Source organism: Pongo abelii, chromosome 9 (assembly GCF_028885655.2).
Source record: "Pongo abelii isolate AG06213 chromosome 9, NHGRI_mPonAbe1-v2.0_pri, whole genome shotgun sequence".
In the NCBI taxonomy this organism is placed as follows: Eukaryota; Metazoa; Chordata; class Mammalia; order Primates; family Hominidae; genus Pongo; species Pongo abelii.
Genome location: NC_071994.2, coordinates 34255183 through 34274863, shown reverse-complemented (window position 1 = coordinate 34274863; position 19681 = coordinate 34255183). Strand labels below are relative to the sequence as shown.

Here is a 19681-nt window from a genome sequence, read left to right as displayed (position 1 = left end):
AAAAATATTTTAAAAACTGCTATTTAAGGGTGTGACTTGATTATATATTTGAATACAAAAAGTCAAAATTGAAACAAACTTTTTTTTTTTGGATAGAGTCTTGCTATATTGACCAGGCTGGTCTTGAACTCCCAGGCTCAAACAATCCTCACACCTCACCCTCCCAAGTAGCTGGGACTACAAGTGTGCACCACTGCACCCAACAAGTTAATGTCATACTTCTTCCCATTGGATTTGAATGAAATTTTCTCTGTGCACAGGCTGTGTTTACATTAAAATGATTATTTTCTTTTTTTCTTTTTCTTTATGAGACAGGGTCTTTACTCTGTTTCCCATGCTTGAGTGCAGTGGCACAGTCACAGTTCTCTGCAGTCTCAACCTCCGGGACTCAAGCAATCCTCCCGCCTCAGCCTCTTGAGTAGCTGGGAATACTGGTACATGCCACCACACGTGGCTAATTTTTTTTTTTTTTTAATTGAAACGATGTCCCACTATGTTGCCCAAGCTGGTCTCAAATTCCTGGGCTCAAGCAGTCCTCCCACCTTGGCCTCCCAAAGTGTTGGGATTACAGGCACGTGCCACTGCACCTGCCATACTTTAAAAATTTTTAATACATCCTAGGCAAGAATTTTATAGTAATTTATGTCTAGGAATAAAAAGGAAATCTATGTATTACTCACACATTGGATGTCATACGATTTCTTTACTACTAAACATAGAGAAACCATCAAGACTAGAGTAGCACCACCTGGCAGCAGATGTCTGTGGTGGTATCCAGCAGAAGACAAATAGTTTCTTACCCAGTCTACTTTTTCTGGTGTTGGGCTTCAGAATCACCTAGGAAGGGCCGGGTGTGGTGGCTCACGCCTGTAATCCCAACACTTTGGGAGGCTGAGGCGGGCGGATTACCTGAGGTCAGGAGTTCAAGACCAGCCTGGCCAACATGGTGAAACCTCCTCTCTACTAAAAATACAAAAAAATTAGCCAGGCATGGTGGTGTGTACCTATAATCCCAGCTACTCGGGAGGTTAAGGCAGGAGAATTGCTTGAACCTGGGAGGCGGAGGTTGCAGTGAGCCAAGACAGCGCCATTGTACTCCAGCCTGGGCAACAAGAGTGAAACTGTCTCAAACACACACACACACACACACACACACAAGAATCACCTAGGAAGCTTTTTAAGAGCATAATACTTAAGCTTCATCACCACTACCGCGACCATCACCACTACCAAAGATTCTGTTTTAGGAAGTCCAGCAATCTGGTTTTCATTCTATTGTTAACAAAGCTCTGCAGTCATTGTGATGTGCAAACCAGCTTTGAGAACCTCAGACCTTTTAAAGGTAAGGTGAGAAAGTCTTGAATTTGAAGAAATTGTATCTGCAATCTGCTTCTAGGGTCTTGTTATAGAGAAAAGTGTTTTTAAAATTGTCAGGAAGGAAAATTTAATATTTAACCCTTTCTCCCTCCCAGAATTTGATCCTCCCGCTCCCTTTGTCACTCGCTTTTTGAACACAAGAGCAATGAAGGAAACCTTTAAGAGCTACATGGAATTGCTTGTTAGCATTGCCTTGGACCCTGACACAATGCAAGCCTTAGAGAAGAGCAATGGTACAGTCTTCTAAGTAGTACTTTCTTGGTAGTACTTGCTGGAATTAAAAAAAGAAATCTTGTCTGTTATATGTTTATATGTGACTTGTGTAATATATACCTATAAATTGTCAGTTAAATATATAGCATCTTAATTCCATAAAATGATCATATCTTTTCATGCATTCTCTGAATTTTTGAACTTTTATTGCTTTCTACTCATGGGAAAATTGTATAGCTTCTAACCAGTTTCTTCCAATTCTAGAATCTAATCATCCTCATAAATAGTTTACTAAGTGTTACTATTACATGGAAGGTCTGTCAGTATATTTTATTTTCCAATAATTGGAAAGATGAACCAGATAAAAATGGCATAAAGATTAAAATCATATACTTGTATCTTCTGTAAAAGATACATCATAGCAATTATTTTCTAATCAATTAAAATTAGTATTAAACCAGTAAACGCACTGGGTTATACCAATTAATATTATTCCTTTTAGTTATTTGAGAAATCTCCATACTGTTTTCCATAGCAGTTGTACTAATTTACATTCTCACCAGCAGTCCCAGTACTGAGTATCTACATAAAGGAAAATAAATAATACCCAAGAGACACCTGCACATGTATGTTTATTGCAGCACAGTTCACAACTGTAAAGATATGGAAAGTGCCTATCAGCCGATGAGTGAATAAAGAAAATATAGTGAATACTATTCAGCCATAAAAAAGAGCAAAATAATGTCTTTTGCAGCAACTTGGGTGGAACTGGAGGTCATTATTCTAACTGAAGTAACTCAGGAATGGAGAACCAAATATCACATGTTCTCACTTATAAGTGGGAGCTAAGCTATAGGTACACAAAGGCAGCGTGGTATAATGGACATTGGAGACTCAGAAGGGGAGAGGGTGAGAAAGGGGTAAGGGATGAAAAACTACCTATGGGGTACAATGTACACTACTTGGGTGATGGATGCACTAAAATCCCAGACTTCACCACTATATAGCTCATCCATGTAACCCAAACCACCTGTACCCCTAAAGCTACTGAAATTTTTAAAAAGTTTTTTTTAAAGAAGAAAATAAAAGGTACAATAAGAATATTGCATTATAGTCTTATGGAACCACCATTGTGTATGTGGTCTGTCATTGCCAAAAATGTCATTATGCAGTGCATGACTATACACTGTTTTATTATGTTCACATACTTAGATATATATTCTAGTTTAACCTTAAAACAACTTAGACAGCCATTTTGTGGATTAAGACAGGTTCAGAGAGGTTAAGTGACTTGCTTAAGGGCCCACAAACTTGAAACTGGCAGAGAAAGGATTAAAATTAAAAAGTCTTCTAATTTCTGGTCTAGTGCTTTTCTTACCACCTGATCAGAGACAGTAACCTGTATATCAGTCATTTTCAAGTAATGTGGAGATGGAAGGGACTTTAGATATTACCTAGTCTGAAACATTTATTTTGTAAACTAAACTTCAAAAGAGATTAAAGTTAGAGAACAAGTTAGAGGTTGAAGAACCATGATTAAAACTCAGTTAATCCCAGGTCAGCACTTTTGCTATTAAATGTTATATTCCTTGCATCATAAAATATGCTTCTCTTTGTAGTAGTCATTTCTGTATAGTTGTATTTTGAAAGATTTTTTAAAATTGCTTATCAGTGTTTTCTGATTTTTCTCTAAGGGGAGAAAATTTTTTAAGGTTATTATTTTTAAATCACAAATGTTTAAAACTTGTTTTTGTAGAATGTAAATACAGTATTAGAACAGATTGAATCACTAATAGAAAGACTATGTAAACAATCATTTTACTTAGCTGTGAAACTTGTAACCTGGATTCTGGGTTTTTTTTTTTTTTCAGAAAGGTTATTAGAGGCAGTTAGTATTATAAAATATAATAAATTACTATGCTGGTAAATTAAGAGTCTAATAATCTAAAATGTTTAATGCTACATCAAAACTAATTATATTCTAAAAGTGCTTTTCTTAATGGAGCTTAAAGTTCAGAGTGGTGACATTGAAAGCCAAAAGCTTTGAATAGGAATCTTTGTCATAATTTTACTCTCCCCTCTTTTTCTAAAATAACTATTTTGATTCATATTTTTGGTACTAGGTTTTGATCATTTTTCTTCCCCTACTTTTTCTTTGCTTCAAATTAAAGTGACTTAATATCCCTTGGTCATACTCAGTGTTTTGTTAGATCAGTTTGTATTTTGTAATTGTTCAGATTGTTAGAGGGTAAATGAGGTCTGGAGGAATTAGGCAGTTTGCCTATTCGTCCCATAGCTGCCACATATCAGTTCTATTCAGTTAAAATCCAGTTCTAGTTTATCCAGCAGTTGTAGTTCAGCTAAAACTTAGAATTTTGGATCCTCATGTAGTGCTCATCCCATCGTCATACTGAGCTGCCTCTTTCTCACTTGCTACTATAAACCTACTTTTCAAGTTAACCTTTGTTCAGAAAGCTTCATGTCCAATTTTTTGCAATCAGTATTTTACATATGCCAATGAATTTAGTGTATTTTAATACATAAGTGTTTTGAGAAAAAGTTGGATTTTTTTCAAAAATATTTATTGATAGTTTATCCTGTTAAATTATAATGTTGTTTCAGATGAACTACTTTTACCTCATATGAAAAAAATAGATGGCATGCTAAATGATAACCGAAAGAGACTTCTTTTGAATCTTCATTTGGATCAATCATTCAAGGTATTTCCTTCTGATGACTTACTAGCAAAACGCAATGGCAATCATAGTCTTAAGTATAATAGGAAGGAAATTTATGAAAATTATTCACTTACAACATTTTTCACCTAATGAAAATTTGGCTTTTATTCATTGTAAGTCCATTTAGTTTGTCTTCTTAGTGTTAATCACTTGCTTTTCTCCACTTAAATTTATTTTTTAGGCATTTATAGTTATCTGTGATATCTTCTATAAAATAATTTCCAAATGTTCTTTTAACGCTTTTCAAAATTTTTACGTTTTGTCTGTAATTAAAATTAGCTTTTCCTTAGCACAGTTATCAAAATTCACCTTACTTGCCTCATTTATTCAATATCAGAGGAAACGCTGATTTTTATAAGGGTAGGAAATGTATATAATTCTATCTGTTAATATATCTTGGCAATGTAAGTTGGTTTTGGTGTTATCAGAAATATAGAAAAAGCTAATCTCAACTCAACTCAGATAATTTTTCATAGAAGCTAACTTAGTAGTTTAAAACTTTCTGGCTTTTTTTCTTTTTTTTTTTTTTGAGACAGAGTCTCGCTCTGTCATCCAGGCTACATTGCAGTGGCACAACCTTGGCTTGCTGCAGCCTCTGCCTCCTGAGTTCAAGCAGTTCTTGTGCCTCAGCCTCCTGAGTAGCTGGGACTACAGGTGTCCACCACCATGCCCAGCTAATTTTGGTATTTTTAGTAGAGACAGGATTTCACCATGTTGGCCAGTCTGGTCTCGAACTCCTGACCTCAGATGATCCGCCCACCTTGGCCTCCCAAAGTGTTGGGATTACAGGCGTGAGCCACTGCACCTGGCCAAGCTTTTTATTTCAGTTGGAGAAAAGGCACGCAAATTTATTAACGTGCACATGGGAGAGAATCACAGAATGATTACTCCATAGCCTTTCTTATTCAAAGTATAATATCACATCGAGAATCATTTGGTTATATCTACCTTGGGGAACATTTTTTAATTGATGGTAACAGTATTATACATTTGTATAGCTTGTTCACATCCCTATTTTATGTGAACTCCATGTAAAAGTGAGTATTGACTTCATTTCAATTAGGTGAAAACTGAGGCCATTAGATTGCATTCAAAATTAAATGACACAAAACTGTCATAGTAGTCATGTATTCTTCACTGCCATGTATTCGCAGGAGGAAAAAAAATTTAGAAGCTAGTAAGAAATCCAGTACTAAGAATTTGGTCTCCTGACTCCTAGTCCAGTTTTTGTTTGTTTTTGTTTTTGAGATGGAGTCTTGTTCTTTCGCCGAGGCTGGAGTCTAGTGGTGTGATCTCAGCCCACTGCCATCTCCACCTCCTGAGTTCAAGAGATTCTCCTGCCTCGGCCTCCCAAGTAGCTGGGTCCACAAGCATGCACCACCACATCTGGCTAATTTTTGTGTTTTCAGTAGAGACGGGGTTTCACCATGTTGGTCAGGCTGGTCTCGAACTCCTGACTTCAAGTGATCCGCCTGCTTCGGCCTCCCAAAGTGCTGGGATTATAGGCATGAGCCACGGCACCCGGCCCTAGCCCAGTGTTTTCTACTTAATTGCTGCCTTCAAATAAATGAAATATTCTTTTGTGAAATACTATATTTTGTGGAGACAAGGGAACATTTTTAGATAGGTGTTTTCTAAAGATTTACTAAATCTTAAAAATTACTAGGTTTGGCTAATCACTGTTGAAACGTCAAACCAGTTCTCTAACAAGATTTCTAATTCTGTTATTAGTTATTAATTTTGATAATTGTCATATAAAGCAATTTGCATTTCTTTTTTTTTTTTGAGACAGAGTCTTACTCTGTCTCCTACACTGGAGTGCAGTGACGTATCTCCTCCCACTGCAACCTCCTCCTCTCCTGCCTTAGTCTCCGGAGTGGCTGGGATGGCCTGGCTAATTTTTGTATTTTTAGTAGAGACGGGATTTCACCATGTTGGCCAGGCCGGTCTTGAACTCCTGACCTCAAGTGATCTGCCCGCTTCCGCCTCCCAAAGTGCTGGGATTACAGGTGTAATCCATGCCCAGCCTTTGCAATTTGCATTTCAAAGCCAAATTATATAATATTAAGAGTTAGACTGATATGAAGTAAAATATTACAAATAGTAGAGAAAGAAAGATTTTTCTGTTCTTTAGAAATAATTCGTGTGCTTTCCTATGTTGATCTTGGTGATGTTAGGAGTCCTGAAGCTTTTTCAAGGTAATGATGTTCTGCCTTTTTCTGAAATCTGTGTACTTCAGATCATCTTAAGCATCTTGTGGTCATTGGAAAGATTTAAATTTTCTTCTTTCATCTCCACTGACTTAGTGTGTGTTGTTTCCAAATTTAGAATCTTTAGACTTTAAATTCTATTTGTTGCAAATAGTAATTCTGGATCCAAAAATTGTCAAGGTGCATGTTTTAAATGGAAAACACCAGAGTACATGGTAAGTGCACAAATAATCTGAGAAAGGAACAAAGCTAGAACGTGATGGTAGCTCACTGGTAGAAAATGCCAAAAGTGTTATTGTTTCTATCAAATGAAATTTAGTGCCCTTCTACACTTATACTAAGAAAAATTTAGGTTGCCTGTTTTTAAAAAGGTACCGTTTTCGGGACTGGCACGGTGGCTCATGCCTGTAATCCTAGCACTTTGGGAGGCCGAGGTGGGTGGATCACAAGGTCAGGAGATCGAGACCATCCTGGCTAACAAGAAGAAACCCCGTCTCTACTAAAAATACAAAAAATTAGCCGGGCTTGGTGGCGGACACCTGTAGTCCCAGCTACTCAGGAGGCTGAGGCAGGAGAATGGCGTGAACCCAGGAGGCGGAGCTTGCAGTGAGCCGAGATCACGCGACTGCACTCTAGCCTGGATGACAGCACGAGACTCCATCTCAAAAAAAAAAAAAAAAAACCGGTACCGTTTTCAGGGCCCCAATACCAGGTGCTTGGAAACAATAGATGAGTTTGGAGAAGAGTGGCCTTAAAGGTTGTAACTGTTTATAAAACACTTGCGCTTATCGAATGAGGACTGCATTCTGAATCATAAGTATAATAGGAGGACTTCAACATTTTTAGTGTCAAAATAATAAATGATGGTAGGAGCTCAATTTAATTTTTATAAAGTCATAATCAAACTAGTTAAATGTTGCCACAAGTATCATTCAGTTATTGTTTGTAGCTTTTCAGTCAGGCAGAATGATTTGCCAAGTAGGTAAGGACGTAAATAGGCCAGTGGCTTATTTATTTATTTATTTAGAGACAGAGTCTCTCTCTGTCACCCAGACTGGAGTGCAGTGGCATGATATTGGCTCAGTACAACCTCTGCCTCCCGAGTTCAAGCGATTCTCTTACCTCAGCCTCCTGAGTAGTTGGGATTACAGGTGTGCACCACCACACCCAGCTAATTTTTGTATTTTTAGTAGAGACAAGGTTTTGCCATGTTGGTCAGGCTGGTCTCGAACTCCTGGCCTCAAGTAATTCGCCCACCTTGGCCTCCCAAAGTGCTGGGATTACAGGCATGAGCCACCATGCCTGGCCACCAGTGGCTTTTAAAGGATGGAGTGGAATTGGTTTTGCCACATGACCACTGTCAAAAAACCCATCATGCACTGTTTTAGGATCTTATCTTACAAGTACTTGTCTCACAGTCAAAATAAGCAAGAGAAGAGTGAAGCCAGAGAAGTACTACAGTGCCGCTTCTCCTCTGTCGTCATCTTCACCAGAGGCAGATGACTTCTTTATAGCAAGGCCCAGCTACATTTCAGGGGGCAAGCAGTGGTTTAAGTGGTAGGGCTTTAGTGAAACATACATGTTTTTCTTTCTCCTGCCTTGAAGCCAGAGACATTATTAGAAAGAACTCTTGGCCCTGTTCAGTGTTCCCAGTGTGGTGTGCTGTTGCTTAAATAAGCAGGTCATAGAGTTGGCTCAAATTTAAGGGATGGGGAAATAGATTACATATCCAATAGGAAGAGCTGCAAAGAACTTATGACCATGTTTAAACCCCAACCTGTGTATGTATATGTATGCATATCCCATCAGTACACACACACCTCTCTGCAAATAGGTGTTTGTGTGTGCACACACACTTCTAAATTTTAGATAGCTGGAAGTAGTTTAGGTTAGTTTTCTTCTGGTGTCAGTTATTTTGCTTCATTGTTTTCCAGAATGCTTTGGAAAGTTTTCCTGAACTAACAATAATTACTCGAGACTCTAAAGCAAAGAGTGGAGGAACTGCTATTTCTAAAATCAAAATGAATGGCAAAGCTTATAATAAGAAAACTCTAAGGACTTCTAAAACAACCACTAAATCTGCACAAGTAAGTGTAACTGATTATTAATGTAACTATACCTTTTCTAATTGTTAATACAATTCCTACTTAAAACATTGAAACAAGCAAATATTTTACTATGTTGTCATTAAGTGTGAAGGTTTTTCAGGTAGGAATAAGCATCACTGGCCTGAGGAACAGGGACGCATGGTGGTTTATTGTTTTTCTATAGCACAGTATCAGGCATATAATATGTGCTCACAAATTTCTTAAATTGACTGATATGGAAGAAATCATCTCATGCTCATGTTTATATATTTGTAGGTAGTTTTTCATTTTTTAAATTGCATATATTATGTACAAAATGTTTTGAAATGTGTATACATTGTGAAATGGCTAATTCGAACTCATTAACATATGCATTACTTGTAATATAGGTATATTTTTAATTGTATATGCATGCACATAGGTAAGTGAGTATGCACAACACATTCCATAAAAAGATGAAATGTTTATTTCATATCTGCAAAGTCACTAAAATTGGAATTTGTTCATCTTCAAACATAGTATAAATTGTTGTAACCTTTTCAGAAAACAGTTTGGCAACATATCAACTTCACAGCAAAAACATTTTTGCTAAGCACAATGGCTCAAGCCTATAATCCCAGCACTTTGGGAGGCTGAGGCAGGAGGATCACTTGAGTCCAGGTGTTCGAGACCAGTATTGGCAACAAAGCAAGGCCCCATGTCTACCCTGGGGGGAGAAAAAAAAAATTAGCCAGGCATGGTGCCATGCACCTGTAGTCCTAGCTACTTGAGAAGCTGAGTGGGAGGATCGCTTGAGTCCAGGGAATTGAGACTGCAGTGAGCTGCGATTGCACCCCTGCACTCCAGCCTGGGTGACAGAATGAGACACTGTCTCAAAAAAAAAAAAAAGTATTCTGTAGAAACAGATTCAGAAATGCATAAAAATACATACCTTTGCTCATCGTACAATTGTTTGTAAGAGCAATCCAATTATGTACCACCAGTGTGAGGTTAGATAAATGAAGAGCCACCTAATGTCATACTATGTGCTTTTTATAAAGAAGAGATAGATTTGTTCATTTTTTCAGAAAAATTTTTTTGAGTGCCTATAGTATGCCAAGTACAGTTCTAAGTACTAGAGATACAACAGTGAAAACTGTTTAAAAGTCTTTACCCTCATATAGTTTGTATTTGGGGAGGATAGGGAGGGACAGCTATATGTACTAAATGAAAAGATAGCCAATTTTTAGTTAGGTCAAAAAACAAGTTGGAAGAAAGAAGAAAAGTTGCTAGACAGTATGTATAGTGTGATTCCCTTCTCATTACAAAATTAGTGTTATTAACATACATGTTATACCTGGGGGAAAACATTAAAAAATATATAACATGCCATTAGCTTTGTTTAGCTCTAAAGCAGGAGATTATAGGGAGCTTTTATTTTATAAATCATCTCATATGTTTATTGTTTAAATTTTCCTATAATGCTTAAGTTTTTTCAATAATGCATATTTATATTCAGGATAAAGAATAAGATTTTAAAATATAATTTAAATTCTTATTTTGAATAAGTCTCTCCATATTAACCCAATTGAATACCTACCCATATATGTCATTTTCAACATTGCCATTGAGACTTTTGATCTAGTATTTTCCTCAAAGTGTTGTTAGCTCAGATACTCCATGAAATGTATCTATAAACTTTTTTCTTTTTATAGGAGTTTGCTGTCGATCCAGAGAAAATACAGTTGTATTCTTTGTATCATTCACTCCATCATTATAAGTACCATGTTTATCTGATATGTAAGGATGAGGTAATTTCTTCTCGTTTACTTAAAAAAAAAGTTTTTCAGAACATTAAGGAGACTCTAGCCATAGTATTTTGGAGTGTTTTAAAGAGAGTTGTGAAATACATGTGTGTATGTATTTTGCCTATGTATTCTGTAAATAATGACTCGATTTATTGTTCTGAGTCTCTCTGCTATGTTTTGTGCTCAGATTTACCCGAGCCTCACCACCTCTTGTAGGAGCTATAATTGGTAATGTTTTGAAGCTGTTGGTGCTTGCTTTACATCGCCATAATAAATGATGTTTTATTGCATTTTGTTCTCTCACAGTGTATGATGATCTTGCTTTAATTCACTTCAGTCACTGCTTTGACATCTCACTGCCTTACCTATTACTTAGAATGGCCTTATCCCACTTAATTGCAGAGAAATGGGGTTTTGTGCCTTGGCATGAAAAACTGAAAGTTAAAATTTAATTGTAGCTTTTAAGTTGTTCAGAGATTATACATGACAAAATATCACCTTATGGATGGGATATAAGCATTAATTTCCACAGCCAGGCTAAATGGTTGTAGACAATACTACCTTATTTGACCAGCACTATCACTTCTTTTCATTAAAAAGGGTTAAGTTGGTCCAAGGCTATATCTAATGTGTTTGACAGTAGTCTGGTATGGAAAGATGCTCATAAATCTAACCTTTATATAGCAAAAGAGAAAGCAAAGATGGTGATGCAACATAGGTTGACTCTTTTTACAATGCTCTAAAATGCAGAATCGACTCCAAAATTTGTCATTTGGCTTTTAACGTAATTGGAAGAAATGGAGAAAGTCTGAAGTACTTTTTCTAGCCTTCCTTTCTGCCCCCTTGGAGCCAAAGATGAGAGGATGAGATCTCACCCAAATTTAGCTGAAATAATCATTCTCCATGGATAGGATTAAGAAAAAAATAAAATACCAGTACTTGTAGTTGAACTTAAATATGACGTGATAAGTATAAGCTAATTTGGCGATTTTCTTTTTTTAGATTTCTTCGGTGCAGAAAAAAAATGAAGATTTAGGACAGGAGGAAATTGTTCAACTTTGTATGAAAAATGTAAAATGGGTAGAGGACCTCTTTGAAAAATTTGGAGAACTTCTAAATCATGTACAGCAGAAATGTTCCTGACTTTTCCACAAACAGCCCATCTTTTTATAGCACTAATGAAATGGCAGATATGGGGTGGTCAAAGATAATCAGATGTCAAGTAGTGGTCTTCTGCAGGCCGGCCACTTCCATCATGGAACTGTCATTACCACCTCTGCTGAAGGACAGTGGTGCTGCCTTTAGGAAGGAAGTTAGTCCTCTGGAAATGGACCTAAATCCCACCACATTTTTACCCTAATGAATGATTTTTCTATTTTGTAAACCATTGGGTAACTTGAGTTATATTTTCAGAAACATTTTTTGACAAATGATGAAGCATGCACTAAGTATAATTTTTCTTTATTGCTAGAGAAATAACAAAGTAACGATTTTTTTTTTCCTGACTCCGGCTAAACACCAGAATGACAGAGAAGTGGCAGAAACCATATGTTTGTACTCACATCTGGCCACAAAACCAGAAATACTGTACATTATGTAAAGAGGTCTGGTGTGGTATGACATCCTGTATAAGAATATCATCAATTTATAAAATTTGGAAACTATTCTGCTTTACAGACTCCTTTTACTCTTAACATGTTCAGGAAACTGGATGTGGAATTGGTGCAATTCTCTGACTGCTTTTTGTGTCAAATTATATTGTGATAAAAAAACAATGACATACTATTTTCCCTGTCGCAAAGAAAAGTATTTTCGTTTATACTGTGTTTTTTCCTTTGGAAAATTTTCAATTGTACATTTTATTTCACTGATAGTTGTATTTTTCACAAGGAAAACGTTGTGGTTATTAATTATGTTTGATATATCTCTACAACACCTTTTGTTATTTTCAGTAAATCTTAGTTATATGTTGAATTTCTATTGTGAATTCTATCTCGAGGTAACCATTTTTGTTCATACAGATTTGCTTCAGTGTTATCCAGAATATGCATTCAGTACTAGAATTAGTTTAGCTTTATAAATAGGGCTGTGTTAGACACTGCAGTAATTTTCTAATTCATAAAATAAACTTCTTACTAAATTAGCACTTGATTAACTTGTTGAGGTAAAAATCTAACTACATTTACATTTTGAAGAATAAAACTGATAATTAGACTCTTTGCAGTGTTAAACACAGCTTCCTTAACTCTTAGAACTGGAAGTTGTAGAGCTCTCCTTTTGGTGCCTTTCCAGCCTTTATACACACTATTGTAGCTTTCTTAGGTTTGATAGGTAGCGTTTCAAGTAGTTTAGCTGAGACAGTGAATGTATTAGGTTCAACATGACCTTGTGTTTTATTTGTGTTTGCCAACAGGATGCCTTATTTGTTTGAGAAAAAGATTTACTAGTGTCATTCTAAACTATCTCCTTTTTTAGGATTCTAAAGAAGTTAATCATCATCCTTTTGTTTATTTTACCACCATTTAGTGCCTTAAATCCTATCAAGAAAGCAGTGTTACTGCTCAATGCCCAAATAAGACACGCAGATATTGCTATTGTCTTGCTTTTGAGTTAACAGGCCAACTTTTTATACTTAAAACCTCAGTAAACTGGCAAAGAATTGAAGGTAACGTGATTTGATTTGAGAATAAAACATTGTAGCATTGGGTGAAAAATGAGTATTTGAGTTAAGCTTACATATTTATTTCTGATGATTATCTTATTAAAAGCAATAATCCTTAATACTGCACTTGCCATTAGACTAGGTACTCAGTAATGGAAGTTTCTCTCAAGGGTTAAATGTTCCATTTTTGAAAGTTTTAAAAAACCTGTTTGGGTGATTTATTTTGAAAACAAAAGTAGCCTATTAGATTCATTTTGCCTAACTCATATGAGAGATGCAGAGTATCAACGGCGGGAGCATCATAAAATGAATTCTCCAAGTGGAGAAGGGTAGGAAGCAGCCATATGATAGTATTGACTCTGGACAGAATTGATGTCTTTCGTTTCCAAAGTGCAGAGTAGGGAACTACATTTCCTAATGTGGCATTGTAAATATACATCTCTATATTACTCTTCCAGCTTACGTTCCTAAATCATTGATAATTTAAATATTTTTTAAAGCCACCTTAATTTAGGTAGCTCTTGGAGTCGATGTTTGAATTCACTAGCCACATTTTCTTCATGATATGCCTCGTGGCAAACAAAGATGTTTCCTTAAGATAAATCTTACGTTTCCCATAGAAAATAACCCATTTCCTTTGGCACTGCAGTTGCCCTCAAACTGCTTGCAGTTGTTATTCATTTTAGTACAACAAAGGTTTTCATAATATGGGAGGCCAAGTCTATGATACTGCCTCAAAGAGACCCTGTTGTTTAGATGCATCATCTTCTCTCATTTGATCCATAGAGCATAGGCAAAGACGTCAACCTTAGGCCTTAGAGAAAAGTGGAAATGTTATTATGACAGCCATCCATGAGTTATCGCTTTGTATGAAGTTAAATACAGTCATGCGTTGCATAACAGCAGGGATACATTCTGAGAAATGCATTGTTAGGCAATTCCGTTGTGCGAACATCATAGTGTACTTACACAAACCTAGGTGGCATAGCCCACAACGTACCCAGGCTATGTGGTAAACCTGTACAGCATGTTACTGTACTGAATACTGTAGGCAGTTGTAACACAATGGTATTTGTGCATCTAGACATAGAAAACATACAGTAAGAATATGGTATTATAATCTTACGGGACCACTGTCAAATACGCGGTCTGTCTTTGAAAAGTTGTAATGCGGCGCATGACTATAAATACCTAGCTGGTTAGCATGTACATTCCTTGCCAGGGAGTTTGAAATTTATACTATAGAAATAACTGTAGGTTTTAGGTAGAGTTAAAGAGGTAAAGCACATGTTGCCACAACCCAGGAAAGTATTTTTAAGAAAGATTGGATTTTCCTACCTTTAGAGATCTAAAAAAAAATTTAATATAAAAAGTCAGTTTGTGTTGGTGTTTATTACTAGTTCAGATGAGTGGCTGCTGAAGGGGCCCCCTTGTCATTTTCATTATAACCCAATTTCCACTTATTTGAACTCTTAAGTCATAAATGTATAATGACTTATGAATTAGCACAGTAAGTTGACACTAGAAACTGCCCATTTCTGTATTACACTATCAAATAGGAAACATTGGAAAGATGGGGGAAAAAATCTTATTTTAAAATGGCTTAGAAAGTTTTCAGATTACTTTGAAAATTCTAAACTTCTTTCTGTTTCTAAAACTTGAAAATATGTAGATGGACTCATGCATTAAGACTGTTTTCAAAGCTTTCCTCACATTTTTAAAGTGTAATTTTCCTTTTAATATACATATTTATTTTCTTTAAAGCAGCTATATCCCAACCCATGACTTTGGAGATATACCTATAAAACCAATGTAACAGCAGGGTTATTGAAGCAGCTTTCTCAAATGTTGCTTCAGATATGCAAGTTGCAAATTTTATTGTATTTGTAGAATACAACTTTTGTTTTAAACTGTATTTCAATCTATTTCTCCAAGATGCTTTTCATATAGAGTGAAATATCCCAGGATAACTGCTTCTGTGTCAGTCGCATTTGACGCATAACTGCACAAATGAACAGTGTATACTCTTGGTTGTGCATTAACTTACATGTATAATTTTTGGCATCTGTGTTCACAAATGCATGTGTTAGCAAATCACCTTTATTTATAAGTGACAATAATTGAAGTTAAGGATATAAAGAAACCTGCCTTTGTAGTCCAGCGTTTTCATTTGGTCCATAACACAATGTATGGAAATGTGAAAGACAATTTTGTACATTTGTTTGTTACTAACTCAGATCATTAAAATGAAAACAATTTTTTTAAACAAGAAAATCAGAATGTTTGGAGTTTTGTTGTTGTTGTTTCTTTTGTTTTTTTAAGAATTGAAAACAGGTATCATACAGCCAAAATCATCATGTTACAGATTCCTCACACAAACTAAACAGTTATTAGTTACAAATGGCATAGGGCCCACCCATTATTTTCTCAGATTATTTTAAGTTAGTATTTGATGAATTATGCATCCTTAGCTAACAATGGCAGACCATATTTAAGAGTTTCTGTTTTAAGATATAACTCTTTTAGTCCTTTTCCACCTATAAAGAGTTATAAATCTGCCAGGCGGGCGCAGTGGCTTACACCTGTAATCTCAGCACTTTGGGAGGCCGAGGTGGGTGGATCATGAGGTCAGGAGATCGAGCCTGTCCTGGCCAACATGGTGAAACCCCATCTTTACTAAAAATACAAAAAGTAGCTGGACGTGGTGGCACGTGCCTGTAATCCCAGCTACGCAGGAGGCTGAGGCAGGAGAATCACTTGAACCAGGGAGTCGGAAGTTGCAGTGAGCCAAGATCACATCACTACACTCCTGCCTGGCGACAGAGCAAGACTCCATCAAAAAAAAAAAAAGGTATAAATCCATTAATGTATAAATCTATTAACTTATATCTTCCTAGTTTTGTTTATCTGAAAATAGTCCATAGCTAGAAGTAATTGATAATATCAAGCTATTTCTGTCATCTCTATACAACTATTGAGTAAGTTAAAAAAAATAAAAACGTGTCCTGACTGGACTAGTGAGTTGATTTTCTGAATAAGATTCTGCCTTAATCTTCATATAATATTTTTAGCATATTAAGTATTTCAAGTGAAGATACTGTCAAATGTGCTTGCTCTCTTGTAGTTTGGATTGTAAAAGCACTGAATCTTCATGCCTTTATATAGTTAGAAAATAAACATTTAATGTAATAAATGATCTGTATCAAATATTTATCATCTCAGTAAAGTCTGAAAAATTTTAGTTCTATGACATCCGTTTTACTCTCCATTGTTTGCTGAAATTTTAATATTTTCATTTTAGTATTTTCCTCAAAATATTTTAGAAAATAGTCATTATTCAAGTGATCTATATAAACCTGAATGACAGCACATATACTACACTGCTCTGTTAATGTTTTGTCACTGTCTGTTTTTGTTTTGTTTTTGTGACAGAGCCTTGCTCTGTTGCCCAGGCTGGAGTGCAGTGGCCCGATCTCAGCTCACTGCAGCCTCAGCCTCCCAAATAGCTGGAATTTTAGGTATGAGCCATCACACCTGGCTAATTTTTGTATTTTTGGTAGAGGCAGGGTTTCACCATGTTGCCCAGGCTGGTCTCAAACTTCGGGCTTCAAGTGATCCGCCCGCCTCAGCCTCCCAAAGTGCTGGGATTACAGGCGTGAGTCAGTCCCCTGGCCTGTCTGGTTTTGTTTGTTTTACTGTACTTTGTCTCAGTAAACTGAACTGAACCTGAACCTTCTCTAGGAAGAAGTGAAAGAGGTTACTTCTACTCTTTGGTTTTCCAAATAGAAATATTTTATTACTCGAAAAATAGTAAAGCTACTCTGGCTTGTTTTTTAAAAACTCAAAACAATATGGAAAAGTGTAAAGAAAGAGATATAAGCTACTCTCAGTGGAGGCTTTTTTTAAGGTGGTATGGGGTCTTCCTCCATTGCCCAGGCTGGAGTTCAGTGGTGCGATCACTGCTCACTGCAGCTTCCACCTCTTGGGCTCAAGGGATCCTCCCACCACTGACTCAAGTAGCTGAGACTACAGGCACACACCACCACGCCGTGCTAATTTTTGTAGTGTTTGTAGAGATGCGGTTTCACCATGTTGCCTAGGCTGGTCTGAAACTCCTGGACTCCAGTTATCCACCCACCTGGGCCTCCAAAGTGGTGGGATTACAGGGGTGAGCCACTGCACCTGGCCATACTAAGTCTTGATACTGGCCTAAAACATGCTTTCAGTTCAATATGGGATGGGTTACAAGATTTGGTACTATGGGTTGTTCCTTTTCTGTGGCATAGCTTTAAGTGAATTCCTAAATTTGGGCATGCCAATGTTTAATTTACAAAGCACATTCTAAAGTGAAATAAAAAAATGATAGGGGTTATTGATCATTTTAGGTTATGTATATATCTCTTCTTTAGGTAGGATGAATAATTTAGAGCTGACTGGTTTCAAATAAAAGGAAGATACAATTACCAATTGGTCTGTTGTTAAACCTTATCTATTTTATGATGTTAATCAGGAGTCACGATATTGCTTTACAGAAATAATGTGTCTTGCATATAATTTACCTGTGGGTAAAGTTTACTATTTTCACCTAAATTATAGATTTTCTTTTAATTTTACTCCTTAAGGTATTTAGAATAAGACAACAAAATTTAAGACATAGATTAAAAAATGAAGGGCATAGTAGAAATGTTTTTCTAAAACTGCATCCAGGAATATCTTTCACCTGCCTGCCTTCCCCCATGGTGGCCCAGGCCTGAGGGCATCTAAATTCCCTAAAAGTATACGGTTTTTCCCTTGCCTGCAGTCCTTCCTGTTCCTCCTGTTGAATTAGTCTTCACGCCTCAGTCTTCAGATTTCACTTTAACTTCACTTCTACTGAACCAGATTAGGTTTTTTTGTTTGTTTGTTCCCTTGTTTTGAGATAGGATCTCAGCTCTGTCACCCAGGCTGGAGTGTAGTGGCACCATCACAGCTCACTTCAGCCTTGAACTCCTGGGCTCAAGCAATCCTCCTGCCTTAGCTTCCTGAGTAGCTGGGATTAGAAGCACACACCACTGCACCCAGCTAATTTTAAAATTTTTTGTAGAGATGGAGTCTCTCTTTGTTGCCCGGGCTGGTCTCAAACTCCTGGCTTTAAGAGATCTTCCTGCCTTGGCCTCCCAAAGTGCTGGGATTATACATGTGAACCACTGTGCCCGGCCCAGATTAGGTTTTAATCCAATGGGCCAGATTAAGTGCCCTCGGTTCCTCCAGCATAGCATTTATGATGCTTTGTTGTGGTTGTGTGATTGCTGGACTTTCTTTGCTGCTGGGTCCTATCATCTGATAATAGGACTTACGAGTTTTGCTCACCACTGCATCCCCATTATCTCATGCAGTGTCTGGAACATAGTATATTCTCATTAAACATTTGGCAAATAACTGGACATATGAAAAAAAGTCACAGGGAATATTAAAAAGGTTAAAAACAGGAAAGTATTCATTGGATTTTGTAATACAGACAGAACTTTAGGAGAATTGCAACTTCAGAAGAAAATGACTACACCAACAAAAATTGCTGACATTTTATCAAAGTGAAATGCAGTAGCCATCATTTTTTACATTTTGCCCTCATATGCAGAAAGATCTCAAGGACCAGGACATACATTCCTCTATCTGGGGCTTGAGATTCTCCAATAGAATAACTGGGGAAGAAAGTACTGTCAAAAAAAATTTTTTAGCCTGAGGTGGTGTCGCACTCAGGAGGCTAAGGCAGGAGGATTGCTTGAGCCCAAGTTCAAGGTTGCAGTGAGCTATGATTCACCACTGCACTCAAGCTGGGCAACCCCGTCTTAAAAAAATAAAGTTTCTGTGAGATGCACTCATGAACAAAACACTCTGGTAGGGGGAGTTTATCTACTTGAGGAGGGTAAGGGAAGACTTCATGGAAACAATGATTAGCTGAACCTCAGCGGTTAGGAAGACTTAACAGAGCTGGCTGACAAGGCATAATGCTTTGTTTTCAGGAGGATGGTTTCTGCTCCAGTTTTGCCATGAAACTAGCTCCATCCTCAGGCGTGCCATGTGAAACCTAATCTGAATCCGTTTTCTCATCCTGAAAGTGAAGTAAGAAACAGTCTTTTAAAGCTATTAATATTCTTTGATTCTAGATAGACCGGAATGTTGGGAGAAATGCAAAGCGGCTCAGTCAGCAGCACCAGAAGATCAGAGCAGCAGAATAGTAAGAATGGAAAGGTCTTACTACATTTTTCACTATCTTGCAAGATTCATTTCAAAACCATTAATCAGCTATTTTATACATACACACACACCTTAGCAATCTAGTTCATCTTGTGACACTACTGTAAAATTAATTAGAAATGTCGTGTCGCCAGTCAATTTTGAAATGCTTAGAGTCTGTATGTACATAGTCTTCATCTTTATATCTCCAACAGCACAAAGTATTTCACTCCATAGGTACCTAATAGGTATGTGTTGCATAGATGGGTGAATATATAAATGAGAGTTTACTTGGAATCAGTTTAAAGTGTTTTCAAGCTGGCCTCTTAAAATAGGTCAAAATACTCTGTTGTCCATGGTACATTCCCTGCTTTCCTTTTCTTCTTTTTTT

The 19681-nt window shown here is 36.8% G+C and overlaps 1 protein-coding gene across 7 annotated transcripts in view; it reads left to right on the top strand.

Annotated features, from left to right (window-relative positions):
* The window catches only part of QSER1 (glutamine and serine rich 1), an 81337-nt gene extending 65989 nt beyond the window's left edge, over window positions 1-15348 (top strand). For 3 of the 7 annotated variants that reach the window (XM_024255524.3, XM_063728496.1, XM_054524519.2), the window contains 4 exons: window positions 1473-1610; window positions 4213-4310; window positions 8473-8625; window positions 10320-11396. In XM_024255524.3, the coding sequence (XP_024111292.2) occupies window positions 1473-1610; window positions 4213-4310; window positions 8473-8625; window positions 10320-10628 (698 nt within the window). In that variant the 3' untranslated portion in view covers window positions 10629-11396. The other 4 variants (XM_054524516.2, XM_024255525.3, XM_054524518.2 and 1 more) reach the window with 2 other exon arrangements.
* The last annotated feature ends 4333 nt before the right edge of the window (window positions 15349-19681 follow it).